Source organism: Heliangelus exortis, chromosome 1, assembly GCF_036169615.1.
Source record: "Heliangelus exortis chromosome 1, bHelExo1.hap1, whole genome shotgun sequence".
In the NCBI taxonomy this organism is placed as follows: domain Eukaryota; kingdom Metazoa; phylum Chordata; class Aves; order Apodiformes; family Trochilidae; genus Heliangelus; species Heliangelus exortis.
Genome location: NC_092422.1, coordinates 135,187,917 through 135,204,054, shown reverse-complemented (window position 1 = coordinate 135,204,054; position 16,138 = coordinate 135,187,917). Strand labels below are relative to the sequence as shown.

General features: G+C 36.1%; 1 protein-coding gene across 18 annotated transcripts in view; it reads left to right on the top strand.

The window, feature by feature from the left end:
• Window positions 1–16,138, top strand: part of ERC1 (ELKS/RAB6-interacting/CAST family member 1) — a 277,145-nt gene that overhangs the window by 127,219 nt on the left and 133,788 nt on the right. For all 18 annotated transcript variants that reach the window (XR_011730571.1, XR_011730566.1, XR_011730568.1 and 15 more), the window contains one exon: window positions 15,853–15,988. Coding sequence is in view for 13 of the 18 variants with exons in the window: in XM_071768456.1 (XP_071624557.1) it covers window positions 15,853–15,988 (136 nt within the window). In the remaining 5 variants the exon portion in view is untranslated. The remainder of the gene's footprint in view (window positions 1–15,852; window positions 15,989–16,138) is intronic.

The window sequence follows — 16,138 nt, the reverse complement described above, 5'->3', positions numbered from 1 at the left end:
GATAGGGACTCTTCAGATCCCTAGGCATAGTGGCAGAGTCTGCTGGAGTGAACCATTACCCACGGAAGTGGAAGACCAAGTTACAGACCATTTAAACAAATTAGAAGTATGCAGGTTGATGGAATCAGATCAGATGCTTACAAGGTTGCTGAAGGAGCCTGCTGATGTTATAGCAAGGACTCTTTGTATCATCTTCAAAAATTCATGGCTGTCAGCGTAAGCAAGCATCACACCCATCTTCAAGAAGGAGGAAAAGGAAGATTCAGGGGATTGTAGGCCAGTCAGTGTAACTTAATGCTGGGAAGTTTGTAGAGCAGATCCTCCTGAAAGCCATCTTCAAGCACCTGAAGGACAAGAAAGTGTTAGGGAACTGGCCGTATGGATATACAAGGGCAAATCATGCCTGAGCAGCCTGATAGCCTTCAGTGATGAGATGGCTTAGAGGGGAATCAGCACTGTTTAATGTCTTTTTAATTATGTGGATGGTGAGTCACAATATACCTTCAAAAATTTCATGGGTGATAGCAAATCGAGGGAGTGGTTATGGGGAGTACATGCTGGAGGGCAGGGCTCCTATTTAGAGTGACTTTGACAGGCTGGCAAAATGAACTTGCAGAAACCTCATGAAGTTCAATAAAGGCATCAGCTCTCGGGCTTGGGTTGAATGACCCCTGCATCTCCAGCTGAAGGCTGTTATTTAGAGAAGGACCAAGTTGAACTTTAGTCAGCAGTGTTGCACTGCTGTGAAGAAAGCCAAATGCATACTGGACTGTATTAGCAGAAGCACAGCTAGCAGGGCAAGTGTTCGTTGTCTGCTACATGGGGCTTGTGAGGCATCTGAAATATTATGTCTAGTTTGGGGCTTCCAGGTACAAGAAAGACATTGGGGTAACAGAACGAGTGTAGCAGGAATGCTGGTGAGATAACTAAGTGCATCAATGACTTGACACACATGAGATGTATGATGACATACAAGGAGGGGTGGAGGGAACAAGGTAAGTTCAAGCCTAGGAAAAGGAGCCTCATGGGTGATCGTGCTGATCTTCAAGCTGTCTATTGGGAAGTATTCTAAGACAAATTCTACAATTTTCGTGTGGTTTTGATAAGAATTTGCATCATAATATTGGAAAATAGGATAAACAAGATTTTTCCTGTTACTTCATAGCACTACAGTTGTAGTGAAAAAAAAAAAAAAAAAAATTAGAAAAATGTGGCTGAGGAGGGTCCACTGGATCACTACACTTTTACTTCTTGCAAATTTATGCTTGTGTTCTTAGTTTTTAAATGTTCTTTAAAAACACCAAGAATTGCTGCTTTCTGGGTAATACATCTCTGTGAAGTGTGTCATTGTAGTATTAATAGGCTTATCCTTTCATAAATAATAATTTATCCAGATACTTTTCTTTCAAGATTTCCAGTGTAGCTCCTCCTACTTCTGTCCCCTTCTTCCCCATCCCTAAACACTCTCAGACATTATTGGTGTTAATGGAAGCACTGAAGATAAAATTGGAAATTATCTCTGTTTCTCGTGTTTTTTATATGTTCTCTGTAAGTTTCTTCTGCTGGCTGAGACTGTAGACCAAGACAGTGACCTTAGATCTGTCCATGTGGGGGGTTTTACTAGTCTGCATCTATAGTTACCAGGTATGCTGTTATGCCTTATCACCTGAGCTGAAAGAACCATTTGCAATATGCACATTGCTTTTTGTCACATCCTTTCTCTTGCCCAGGTTTTGGGAAAATTAAATAGAGCATACATGGCATTTTCTTCTCAGCTGCCCTGTTGAGACAGCATTTTTCTGCTGTGAGGTTTTCAGCTGACTAGGAAGTTACTCCCTGTGTGTTTAGTCTGCACCTGTGACTAAGTTGAAATGTTACGTTTTGTTCTTGTGTTACTTACTAAGAGCAGGTTCCATTTTTGAGAGCATTTCTTATTTCTCAATATTTCATCCTGATGCTTGTAAAAACAGCTTTTCGAACTGGCCTGTGCATCTTATCTGGAAATAACTTCTCATCTTTTGGATCAAAAATATGCATAGATATTTAAAATAAGCATAGATATTTATTGCAGTCACACAGTTTATAGGTTTGAGGCACACTTTTACTGCTATCACTCAATTAATTTGAAATCATTCTTAATCACATTACTGTGAATTGAAAATAAAATTGCTTATCCATAAGCTCCCAAGTAGGCTACTACAGATATTGCAAGATAAAAACATGCTGAACATTATTATGCTAAGCTTAATTTGGTAAGTTTTTTTCCCCCCTTTTTCTTTCTATTCTTTGGCTCTATTATATGTCATTGTCCTGGCAGGGTGCTATAGTCATATGTTTCCTCCTTCCATATGACATCTTCTTCATTTGCAAACAATAGAGAGCCCCTTTCATGCTGGAATATGCCAGATTTTCTATCCAGTCATTCTCTTAAAGTACCCCTGGTGATTCACACAGATTTAATAGACAGATAATAGCAAATAGGCTGTTCTGCTAAATTTAAAAAAAAAAAAATAAATCTTTTTTACTTCCTCAGAGGACAAAATATTTCTAGTTGTCATTTCTGTTAACTCCTAGCTCTAAGGTGTAAAGTGCCACCCATCCCTTTAGTGACCCAGCATGCTCAGTTAAATTTAAAGTGTTTCTGCATGGAACATTATTATGTATCTGTTTATAATACTGACAGATTTGACAGAAATTGGGGTCATGCGTGCTGGTCGCTTTGGGGTTACAGTGGGGTTGGAAACATTCAGTTCCAGCATCGTTTTTTCAAGTACTTTGGAATGAATTTGATAAATTACAAGTAACTATCTCCTTTTATAAAAACCAGGAGAGAGAAAGGATTAGAAACTTGAGTTGCAAAATACCCTCTGTAGATAGACCAGAAGACCCTCCTTTGGCCCTAGAAATTACAGGTGACAAGAATTAGCAGTTGCCAAGCTGACATTCTTAGTGCCAGCCTTGACAGATCTCAGAAGGTGCCAATCCAGCAGAAAACTGAGGCTGCTTTCCTGCTAGTTTCTACTCACCTGTGTTGCTCAGCTCCCTCTGACCATGTAAACTTGTGAGTTCTCAAAGCCCTGGATTTACTGTAGCTCACAGGTCTGAAAAATACACAATGTCTTCCTTCTCTTTCAGCATCAGTTCGACTTCCAGTTTTATCAGTCCCACTGGCACTGATAGCACTGACAAGATCGTTTATTTTCTGAATGCCAGCAAAACTCATATTGACTGTATGTGAACTTCCCCTTGCATTTTTAATCTCTTGAGTTGTTGCTGTGCTTAATGAATATGTTGGGAACTAAAAGAGAGATGATATAATGCAACTTTACCCTACAAGTATATGAAAGGTTAAAGAATCTTAGCCATTTAGGCTTCGGTGGGGATGCTGTATCTTTGAGAAATACATTGTTTTGGGGTCATTGCATGTCATAAATTATCTGTTCCACCATTTCTCTTTTTTTTGGGTTCAGTGATGTTTGGTTCTTTCTTTAGACGTGCCTTATTTTGTAGTGATCTGCATTGTATGCTCACTTAGTTCCTTTGGTCTGCAATGTTTAAAAAAAAAGAAAAGTGTATTCTGTTTAATTTTTTAATTTTCAGCTGATAGGATTCTTGGTTTTGCTGGATGTGCCTGAAGTATCAGGTAGTTGTACCAAATAAATAACAGCATTAATCTGGTTAATTTACAGGCAACCGTTAGCTAGATTCTACACATTTGCTTCACTTTTCAGTGTGTCATTTTTCACTTTACATAGATAATGCCAGCAGAATATGTTAACAGTGTATCATACAGACCTGAACAAACAGCTTAGAAATAGGTCTTTTCGGTCTTTTCCACTTTTTCAGTATTTGGCATGTCAACATATTTTAAATTATTAATATCCCATTAATGAACATAAAGGTGTTTTTTCTTTTAGCATTGCTTGTTTTCTCCCTATTCTCTTGCACAGAGAATCTTTTTTTTTCTTTTTCAGCATTTACTTGTAGGTCTTCCTGTATGAAAAAAAACTGAGAGAGTATTAAATGAAGTTACTAGTAAAAACTTAATTAGGATACTGCAAAATGTTACTTCATGTGGCAAAAGTGGCCACTGACTTGGAATGTGAAAAAATTTATTAGTCTGGTGCATCTGAAGTACAACACTTATGTAATAACTGCAACATGTTCTTCTCAAAGGAAATGTTTTTTAATTGTGTCCCCCAGCCAAAGGGACTGTTCACTACAAGTAATAGGTATAGTTTGTGTAGAGTCCATGCAGTGGCACTATAGAAGTTCACCGATAAGATGCAAAAAACTATTCTTACTTTGTAGTTTATTATGTGCCTTCTTTTCCTTCTTATCTCTCTAGCTTTCAGCACAGATTTCTCATATTAATGTGTAATACGTGTATGTCTTTGCTCTAAGAGATGGCACTTGGCACCCTGGTGCTGACAGTTTCTTTCCTTTGACTGCTTATTTTCATGTTCTTTTTGATTATGCTTGGATCACGTGAACAAATAATAGTTCATGCAGGCTGAAGGAGTCTGCTTTGTATTTTAAATGCTTAAAACTTCAATTATTTTAACTTGAGCAAAAACCTTATAGTGTGAACAAAAGCTGAACATCTGGAGAATCTTTTTAAAGTATTACTGTGTTAGTTAAATAGAAGGGGTAGGTATATATTATTCACAACTTACTCTAATTTTGTTTCCTAAACTACGTTTTGAAGCTTTTGATAAATGTTGTTTTGCTTAAATTTTCCACCCTTACTTCTACACATACATCACACTCTTGTTAAGTGCATTAAGTTTTCCTAAAAATTATTTCCTTTCTTTGTAAAGAAACAGCAGATCCTCAAACTCAGAACCATTCTCAGTATCAGATTTATTCTTCTCAGAATAAACACCTGCTGTAGCAAAAAAAAAATAAAATTATTTGCCTTGTAGTAGGTGCAGTTCAGATCCCATCCAAACCAGACCGTGCTACACCTCAGTCTCCTCAGGCACCCTGATCAGGATCAGCTGTAGGATAGGCTCTAAAACTGAAACTGAGCACCACTGGTGAAGATTTATTGATATTCTTGTGCCCTTTTCTTGGGAACTCCAGAAGGGGACTTGGGTATCAGTGCTGCATAATTTACAAATCTGCAGTAATTCATGCCACTTGCTGGTCTCAGATAGTGCATAGTTCTCCCAAGCTTACAGCTTTATTCCTGAACAAGCTGGATGTTTTGCTAGTGCATGTCTCTCTGCCTTAATTTTCTTCTTTGTGAAAGAAAAATTTAAAAGAATTTAAAGATTTTATTTTTAAAGATACTATTGCTCCCAGGATTCAGGAAGAGTGTGTTGTGTATGAAGGGCAGCTGCAGTTTGCTGTGGAAGCATCAGGGGTACATTCTTGGCAGATTTTTTTTCTGTTCTTCAAAGGGACTGAAGCAGTTTTGGGAGCATGTATGCTCTGTTACAGATGTATTCTCCCCCAGATACATTTTTATCTTTTTATTATTTTTAATGGACTGAAATGCAATTTACTAGCTTGCAAATATTTGGAAGGAAATCTTGTCTTTAGCCAAGAGATACTGACTTTGATTAAACCAACATATTTTATTTTATTAGTTTAAAAGGCTTGTACACTGCTACATTCTTTCTTACACCTGTCTGGAAGCATGATACAACCAACAACCAAAAATAACCAAAAACCTTTAAAGAAGTTTCAACTGATTTCTTGAAAATTCCAGAGGGGAAGAAGAGTGTTTTTTTCTGCATCTTGGAAAAATGGAGGATGCTTTTTGAATTATAGGTAGAGAAATTTTATTTTAAAGTAGAAAGGTACCAGAACTCTCCCCTCTTGTCCTTCTGTATTCTGCTTTGACCATAGCCTCAGCAATTCCTTATTAGATTTTCAGCACTGGTCATATCTCTCAACTTCCAATGTTTCTCTTCCTATAAAAAAAGACAGACAATTTACAGAAAATATATGAGATTCCTGTTAGAAACATTTTTCTTGGCAGTAAATGTTTTTTGATTTTTCCTAGTGTTTATGAGTGTTCCTCGATTACTTGGAAGATGAATTCATTACAAAGAATCAAAAAATTCTCAATGACTGGCTACATCAAGGCAGTTCCCCTGGTAATGAGATCAGCTCAATTAAAATCTTAATTTTGCCTCATTTGTCTCAAGGTCACCATGTAAGAAGTACTTCACAGGATGTCTAGATAAGGAATTTATCTACCCCAGTAAATACTCCAAAATAAAGATAATTATTACACTTGCAAGTGTATATTTCAGATGGCTGAAGTGTGAGGTATCTTGTCGCTGGATTTATTTTTTTTTCTGTGCTCCTTCAGCGTATATGAAAAATATAGCATATTTATTCAAAACACTCATGGATACACTTACTGGTTCTGTAGCAGATCCACTTAGTAGGAAATGGTACACTCAAAGGTCTAAGCCAGTAACCTTGTCCATGCACATTACCAGTGCTATTACAGAAACCTCCAGTGAAGAGATACTAAGAAATGCTATTTTCAACACTCACCAAGTTTTCCAGAAATGTGGTGGCATTGCAAGTATTCCTAGCTTGCAAAATATTTCTAGCCGTATCCTGGAGTCCTGCAGCTGACAAGTGGAAAAGACAGAATTACAGCTATATCAGAGAAGGAAGAACTAAGCCATTTATACTATTTATACAGGCTGTTCAGCTCTGTATGTGGTATATTTATTACAAATAATGCTGCTGTTCCCCATTTTCCAGGCGGTCAGAAGTCTAACAAATCATCTCAGTAGGCACTCTTCGTATTAGCCTCATGTGAGCAGTCAAAGCCAGTGCTATAGAATATATTTCAGAAGAGGAGATACCTCTTAATAAATCTGTTTGCCTAGCACCCAAAAGAAGTATGCCAAACATGCCATCCTGAGAGACATTTTGGTCTGCATTCCTAACCAGAAATTGCTTTAATTCAGTGGATACCAAAATAGAGCTGTATACTTCCCATCTAAGATTCTCATGATAATGAAGATGCTGTAGTAAGGTACAGTTTGAGCACAGTAATACTGCTTTTCAATCAACTCCATCCTTTTGCATACTTTTCCCAGTAGAGTCTCAGGGTATGTCCATCTTTGGATCAGATCTGGTACATCTTTTTTGTAGTTAGCAGGGTAAATGCTTTTTCATTCACATCTATAGAGAGAACCTGTTTATAAGATTCTTCTGGAAAACAATTTTGGTTTTAAGGAGATAAACTAAATTATATATGTATTTAGCTGTCTCAGCAGCAGAAAGTCATCAGGCTTTTAGTCCTGAAATGGGTTGGTTTTCATTTATTCAGAATGGTCTTCACATATCATTCTTATAGTAAGACTCACAGTGTTCTCATGCATGTTTTTCTTTTGTATCAGAAATCCTTTTCCAGTGAGTTGGTACATTCACTGTGCTTGCTTTTTTGTCCTTGGCAACTGCTAAGTTTAATAACTTTTGCTGAAGACTGGATTTTCAGTAGCTGCTATCTTGAAAATGTGAGATGTGTCTTGATTCCTTAATATACTTGATTTCAAAATGTCAGGATAATATTCAATTGATATCAAATGTTTCTGAAAATTTTTAGAAGATGAAATTATTGGTTATATCAGATATTATTCTAGAAGGAATGAAAAGATCACATACCCGTATGAAAATATATTTTGATTTGTTTTCTGGCTAATAAGACTGCAGTAAAAAGAGACATGCTTGGTATTAGATCACAAACATACCCTCTGAAACCTCAATAAAATGCCATTCATAAGAAAGATTTTATTGCTGTTTAGAAAATACTTATTTCAGCCAAATGGTGCAGGTCTCTCAAGCAGAGAGTGACTGGCTGTGTGTGATCTGTTTACAGGGCAGTTGGCTTGTGCACCAGTGTTAAAGGTAAAAAGAACAGCACCTTTGGGACGTTTTCCCACACTGTTAGGGCCAAATTCAACTAACCCAGCATGTTGCAGGGAGAAGGAATCCACACTGAGGCTTAATCAGCCATTTTATAAATGTAATTTTTGGCTTTGCATCTGTTTGCTCAATTAACAAAAGCAGAAGAAAAAATACAGCAGAACAAACTTCTTTGTTGAACTACTGAATGCTTATGTTAAAATCCTTAAAGCATTCATATTTTTCTTAAAGGAACACCCATATCACAATCTTACATACTTATGCCAGAATTCACCTTTAGTTTTTGTTTTTAATGCTCTGAGCTTCAATATAAACTGAAGGTTGTAAGATTTTAAGGTTAAAGGTTTCTTTTCTAGTTCAGCTGCCACCAGCTTTCAAAAATAATTACAGATCTTGACATTCAGTTAATTTAATATTTAATTTCTGAATCCTGATTTCAAATTCGACATGTTATGAAATTATTGTAATGTATCCATTATTTTCATCACAAAACTTGCTTCCTAGTGAGGAGATGCTGATAAAGTAAATAGTTGAGAAGCTGCATTTTCGGTTTTATTTGGTTTTTTTTTTAACTGCACATTAGCATGGTGAATAGGTGTTGTGGATTATATCTGCAAAACTGGAATTATAGATTAGTGAAAACAGAGGTGCTATGGATGTTTTTGGAGTGTCTCGTTTTTAGCATGTTGTATCTGGCCCTTAATTTGATATGGGTTCACAGCACTAAAGCGAAGACTCTTCAGTTAATCTCTGCTGTGAAATAGATTAGTTTTGATAGTGGTTAGCACTTAGTGCTTCTCAACCTCAGTTAGATTTCTCTTTCTCTTAGTGTGTTTATTATGTATGTTTCTCTAAATTCACTCATTTTTGATGCTGCACAATTTCACTCTATCATAAGGAAATTTTTTTCCATAAACGTGTGTTCCCTACTGATCTCTGAGAAGTAACATTTTGCAGTGGAAGCACCTGTATTCAGATTTAGTGCATGTGGTTTTATTTGTATTTCTTGGTCTGCTAGTAGATTGAATCAGAGAGACTAACACAATAAGATAAAAACATTTTTTAAAATTACTAGTTTAAAAACATTTTACTATGGAGAAGCTTGGGCCTGGATTTGAAGGCCATTAGTTCCTCACATGAATAATTCTTCAGAACAAGGCAAGAAGACAAGTGTAGAGTTGAGCTGTACTTCTCGTCTTTATATTCCACATGTCCTGATTCAGACATTCAGACAGGCTCCTGTTCCTAAAAGTTTGGCCAAGCTGGTTTCCCAGAGCCTTTCTAATCTTCACCCCTTGCCCCCTCCAGGGCTGATCTGAACACACACTTTGTTTTTGAAAGAAAGTTTCCTGGTTTCAGGAAATGAAGTCCACTCTCTGCATCTCTTAAAGCCACTGTGGGAGTTCTTGTCTCGCATACAGCACACCAGTTAAAATTTCAGGGTCTGTCAATATTTTCATTGGCATATGTTACCTTGTCATATAAGTGGCACAGAACAGCAAGGAACAGTGTAAGAAAATGAGAGATTGTGGGAGGAGAAAAGAGGTAAGGGAGTTTTGGAGTTTGCCAGTTGCACATCTGAACAAGAGCAACTCACGGAAAGTGTGTTGGTCAGTCTTAGCTCGAATGCAAGAATCAACAGAAAGGGTAATATTAAATTAAGCTAAAAAGCATAGCAAAATTATAACCTGAGTGTAATGTCAAGGAATAGTGACAAACTACTTAAGAATCCCAGCAAAGCAAGGGAAGAGGCCCAGATAACACTGTTAAAAAAAAAAAATAAATTAAACTATTCTAAACTCCATCTTTGCCAGTCTGTAATTCACCTGATCCTAATTTTTCAATGCACAAGAAAGGGAACTTGGTTCAGCCTTTGGCAGCTTCCCTATGACTGTCAATCAAACACCCAGTTGTGGTGATGGGACAGTGTGATGTGGTCAGTCCTGTTTCCTTCATCACTTATTCAGCTTCCTTTCATCACTTTCTTCTTTTTTGAGGTCAAGCAATTAGACTTTCCAAATGTTACCATTATTCTCTGTGGTTTAGTGATCAGCCACTGGTGAGGTGAAGTGAGTTTCGAGCTAGTAAAAACTAAAACAAAACCTTTCAGAACTGAGGTTTTTCTTGTTTTCAAAACAAATCAGCTTTTTTGGGAAGAGTTTTTCCTTGGCTTCTTTCTGCTATACTTCCCAGAATATAAATGTTTTTCTTTGTTTACTAAAATTACAAAAAAAACCCACCCCATAATCCAACAACTCAGCTTTGTCTCAATGTGTTTATGATCCTTTAAATTTGAAGCTTAATGTTAAGGATATGGGCAGCTAAAATATTTGGTGGGAGAGACCTTAAAAACAAAGAAGTTATTAAGGAAATGTTGGTGATAATGTAGTAAGTAGGACAACTTTCCTATGAGTTTTAAATCAATCCAACTTAGATCACTAGCATCCCATTGTGTTAGTACTGGGTTTTTTCTCAGTTAAAATTTCCTATTTTTTTCTCACCTGTCTAACCATTAATTAACAAGACTGCTAATGAAGTTCTGGACAACTTAGCCGATTGTTTCCTGTCTTCCAGCCTTTTCTTCCAGAACTTTTTCCCATGGCAGTGTGTTTTGCACTTGGAAATAATTGCTTTAGTGTTACAGTCTTTCAGATGGCTGCTCCATTTCATTCAACAAGTGAATAAATGTATTCCTCTGTGTATTCTAAGAGTACAAAGAACTTGGGGTCTTATGCAATGATACCAACTTGCTTAAGGGATGCAATGAAGGGAGAGGTGCTCCTCTCCTCTCCTCTCTCTGGTGACCAGAAATAGGACACAAGGAAATGGAATGGAACCACATTAGGGGAAATTCAGATTGGACATCAGTAAAAGGCTTTTCACCAAGAGGGTGGTGAGTCACTGGAAGAGGCTCTCCAAGAAGTGGTTATGGCACCAAGACTGTCAGAGTTCAAGGAGTGTCTGGATGAGGCTCTCAGTAGTGAGGTTTAGTTTGAGGTAGTTCTATAAGGAGCAGGAAGTTGGATTCAATGATCCTTATGGGTCCCTTCCAACTTGAGACATTCCATGATTCTATATTAGACATTATAGAATCTAATATTTTACAATACAAGGCATATAGACAGTTTTAAGGTAATCTAACACTTTGTTGCATACAATTTTCTTTGCAGTTTTTTTCCGTAATGTTGATTTTTCATTAGTTTAACTTATGTTGAGGATCAAAGTGTCCTTTAAAGCAAATGAAGTTCATCTGTCCACCAGGATTAGGAGCTGCAGCAACAGGGGACTGTCCTGTGGGTGGTGGTAATGCTACATCTAGGAAGGCTCAAGCTAAACAATCTTTCAGACATGGATGACTGACACACTGAACTATTTTCTGAGTACATAAGTCAGATAAATACAAAAAGCTGTTTCTATAACTGTGCACAAGATCTGTATGTTTTTTTCTAGTGTGTGTATTTTTTGGGTGGAATATAGTAGGTGTGTATACATTTTATCTTGAAGGTAAGCTTCTGTGGTGGTTCAAATGCATTGTAAATGTATACTTATGCTTGGATTATTGTAAAAATGCTGTGTATGGGTTAGGTGCATAACTGAAGGAAAATTATAGTACAATATAATTACAAAATTCCAATTCACTTATGTCTATTTTCAGTTAATATTTTTTCATCTTTTATTTTATAAGAAGACCACCTGAAATTATGCCAGAAAAGATAACAAGATGAGGATTTTAGCATATATTACAGTAAGATGTTCTATGAAAATCCATATGAGGAAAGAATTAACTGCTATATATGCTGATGTGCATTACACTAAGAGATAATGAGATTAGTACTAATATGATTTTAAAAATACTAGTACAGAAAAAATTAATTTCATAAAAGCCTTCATAAATAATAGCACCTATAAAGCAATCATTCTTATAGGAAGGAAAATTCTTCAAAGGACTAGCAGGAAAGAAAGCAACTTTCCACTTTTCAGGAGTGCTTCATGGTCCACTGGTTTTCTATTGCTTATGTTATCCTTGATTTCAAAAGAATTTTAAAATGTGAAATCTTTTCACATGGAAGTTTTTATTATTGTGATTATTTTAATTCATTCGTCGTGCTGTTTGGCTTTACCTCATCACTGGAAATTAAAAAATTTCGTAGAGTAGTGAAAGGATGTTTTGTTTTTTTTAAGTGATGCAGCTTTGTTTCATTTTTTAAAAAAAATCATAGAAATTAATAATTCTTTTCAGTGTCCATGTTGAGAAATCTTATTTTATTCTACACCCAAAATCAAAGGCTGTGAAATTAGTAATTCTGAAAATCTTGGCCCCTCCTTAGTTGAAATACTTCAGATTTGGTTTTTTTTAAATCAGGCGCCTGATTTTGATTCTTTCTCTTCTGTCATATATTGTATTGTAACTTGGCATAACATATTAAGAAATGGAGAAATACTCTAAGCAGTGGAAAAGATTTTTTGCTTTTGAATGGTAAATTTTTAGGAACCTTATCTTGGTGAAAGTTGTTATCTGAAAATGGAAAAGAAATTGTTATTTCCAAATTGAGTGAGATTCTTCCCTCTACTACAGCATAATAAACATTCTCATAGATTTTTCTTCTTTTCTGTGTGACTAGAACATTTTTTGTTATTGGATTTGGGGGTGAGATGAGGTAATTTTGCTTTTGTTATTTTTATTGTTTCTGTTGGTGCCAGTGATATCCTTCTTTAAAGCTTTATCTCACTGAACCTGAACTGGCTCTCCAGTTTTTATTAGAACCATAAGCATTCATTTTCTATCTGTAGTCCCATTTTAAAAAGAAGTGTTGGTAGGAATATGTACTTAGAGTAATATTTCATGTACTGTATCAGCTCAGAAATTCATGTGGGTTTTTTATGATGAGAATTCCACGTGCACATTGCACGTTGGGTTCTGCTAAGTTAATATACATGCTAACACTAATGCTTTCTATAAAACACCCATAAATCTCTAACCTGTTGCCATGATTCTAATTATTTTATTCTCTTTTTACTACCTTTAATCTTGTGCCGTTGAAACCTCACTATTCCTTTGACAGGGTTATGTGCCATCTATAGATATATAATTATGTGCAGAACAGTTAAAAGACCATTCAGTTTACAAAATTAAGTGCTCAAACTGAGGGAATTCCAGAGCTCCTTTTTTTTCCTACCATCCTAATTAGCTTCCTTGTGCACATCTATTATGATCAATTTTTATTTTTCTCTTGACTGCCATCTTACAGAATGTATCAGTTGCAGTGTGCTTGCTTAAGATGAATACTTTCTGTATTTTATTTTATTGTTCCAGTTCAGTATGTGGTGAAGGGAAGATGTAATTGTTCTATAACAATCATCAATAGTATTTCAGTGTTCAAAATAGCAACACAACTGTCTTACTCAGTAGTGAATTGGGTGATTGCTAGCAATCAAGCTTTTGAGGTCTGCTGATAATGAAAATATGTCTGTGTATTTAAATATTTTTAAAATATTGTTTATAAGTATAAACATGATTCTTGGGCTTTGAAGAGTGAAAGTTATCTGCCAGAGGAAAGAATATTCTTTACAGAATCACAGTATAGATTCTTTTAGTTTCTTAGAACTCTAATGAGGCAAATATTCAAGCGATCTCAGTTGCTATATGCTAAATCTTTTACACAATTATCTGCAGGAAGTATTATAAAGGTGAGGATTATCATTTGGTACCATGGGCATTGAGATAAGTTGAAATGCATTTTCATGCATCAAAGAATTTTAGGTGTATAGATTTAAAGTCTGCATGACCTCAGTTCTTATAGTTCAAAAGTTGAGAAAAATAAGGTAATGCCATAGATACCTGTATCATTTGAAAGGTTTATTGCCCAACTTTTGTTGCTTTTTCACATCAAAGATACAGAGTGATCATCGTATTCATGGCAATTAAATTTCAAAAAGGCGTAACAATTAGGACTGATCTGAGTATTACAAGCACTAGGTAATTTCAAGACTTCCATAAATTGCCTTATGAAACCTTGAGTTTGTCTCAAAATATCTTACTGATTTATTAGAAAGACATTAATTTTGGTTCAGACATAAGGTGGATGTCAGTCTTTGTAATTACTCATTTCTTTGAAATACATATTTTGTTGGACGACATTTGGACTATGGAGGAGATGATCTTCTTCAGACAAATTTGATAAGACTTGTGACTTTCTTAATATTATTGTGTCTTATCTAACCAGTAGATTCTGGTGATGCAAACCAGTTTCCCCACAGGTGAATCTAGGATTGCAAGTTTTTAAAAAGAACAGTTATTTCCTAACATTATTGCAGATGTTGCGTAAGAATTCTCATGTGGAACTGAATGTGTTTGGCTTACATATTTTCATTTTCTGCATTAATTTATCTGTACTTGCTATATTTGTTTTATTGAACAGATAAAACCACGTATTTTATAAGCTGAGTTGGTGCCAACATAATATTTCCAATAAGCTGTTTAATCACCGAGCAAGTCTGCTCTCAAACTGGGCAGTGCGCCCATTGCCAGTGTGCAGCACTGGGTTAGAAAAACTTAAGTTATATCGGTTGTGTTTTAAAACATCCTGAATCAAATCAGCTGTAACTTTTGGGCAAGGTAGTTAAGTATGCTAATGATTCTTTAAGATCATCAGAAAAGGAATTTACCTTTCTTTTGGTCTCTGGAGGCCATCATCAGTTTTCACACTAATAGTTTGTTTAGCACCAAGGAAAATTTTGCTGTATTTGCAGTTTTCCCAGCTCCAGTTGGCTTACGTTGCAAAAAGCAAAGCTCAGTGCTGAACCTAAATTTTTTGGAAGAACTCAAAGCACTGACTAGCCATATGCCATATCATTTGAATATATATATCACAAAGAGATATGTTCTTGATCATACTTTTGTTATGAGTTTTGAAGAAAATATTAAAGCAATCAGAGTTGTTTGTGATCTGTTCTAAAAGTATTTCTGAAATACAGAAGAAACATTCTTCTCTCTCTGTGTGGATAACATACCAGATAGGAAGTTAGTATATCATTCTGCTTTCTAAACAGTAAATTAAAGAGCTGTCTCTACTACTTGCGTGATGTTTGGGGAAATCTTGCAACCAAAAAGTCCATCTTTTATTCCAAAATCCAAACTCCAGATATAATTATGGAGAAAAGGGCTGAGGAAGCACAGCTAGCCTGTTTTGTTTTGATTGGACTAAAAGTTTAGACTTAAGTTCTCTGTGGTCAGGAGGCTGAGATTAAAGGGTCTGTAATTAGGTTCAATGCTCCATGTGTCTTAATGCCCAGAAAGACCAAACCCTGTCTGCAGGCAATGGTAGTTGCCAGGATCATCAAAAATAATTCATAGATGTGAGTGAAAAGGAAATTATGCACGCTTTCTGAAATAGATTGTTCTTACTTGCTCTGTCTTGTTTCTGTAAAAAGAAAGCATAGGAAATCCCTCAAAATGTCTGGTAAACAAGTAGAACTTGGGGTTGAAAAGAAGTAGTTTTACTTCTGAAAAGAGATTGCGTAGATCATGTAGGTAGATGTATTCAAGTAATGTTTCACTGTTTTTTTCTTTTGGTCCTCCTGTTTTCCTTACATTAAATGTAATGGTACCCAAAGCAAAATAGGCTATTAGATGTCTGGGGATTATATATGTACCTGTGTGTACGTGTGTACCCATAGCCTCAAGAGAGCAGCTGCATCTTTTGGTTAATAGTTTATACCAAATAAGAATTAAGGTTTTTGTTTCAGAAATTTCTGCATTTAGGTCAGTGGTAATGAGCAAAACAAAGTGGGTTTTTTTGATGAATTAACAGCTGAGGGTAACACCGAAGGATGAGTTTGTGTTGATGATTTAACTCGGGGGTTCCAGTCTTCCCCAGTCTATCTGTCCAGCACTGGGGCTGATGGGACATGTGTTCTGGACCATGGTCTGAGTGCTCTTCTCTTTTGCAGGCAAGTTAAAGATCAAAACAAGAAAGTAGCAAACCTGAAGCACAAAGAGCAAGTGGAGAAAAAGAAGAGTGCACAAATGCTGGAGGAGGCCAGGAGACGAGAGGATAATCTTAATGATAGCTCCCAGCAGCTTCAGGTAACATGGGAATTTAACTAAAGCAATGTGGCCAAACAGCAAAGCTTTAGTTGCCTCTCTACTCTGCAGTACTTCCTGATCTATTTTCACAGCTGTTACCAAAGAACTGGATTATTGATTGTTTAAAAGGACACACCTACCCCAGAGCAC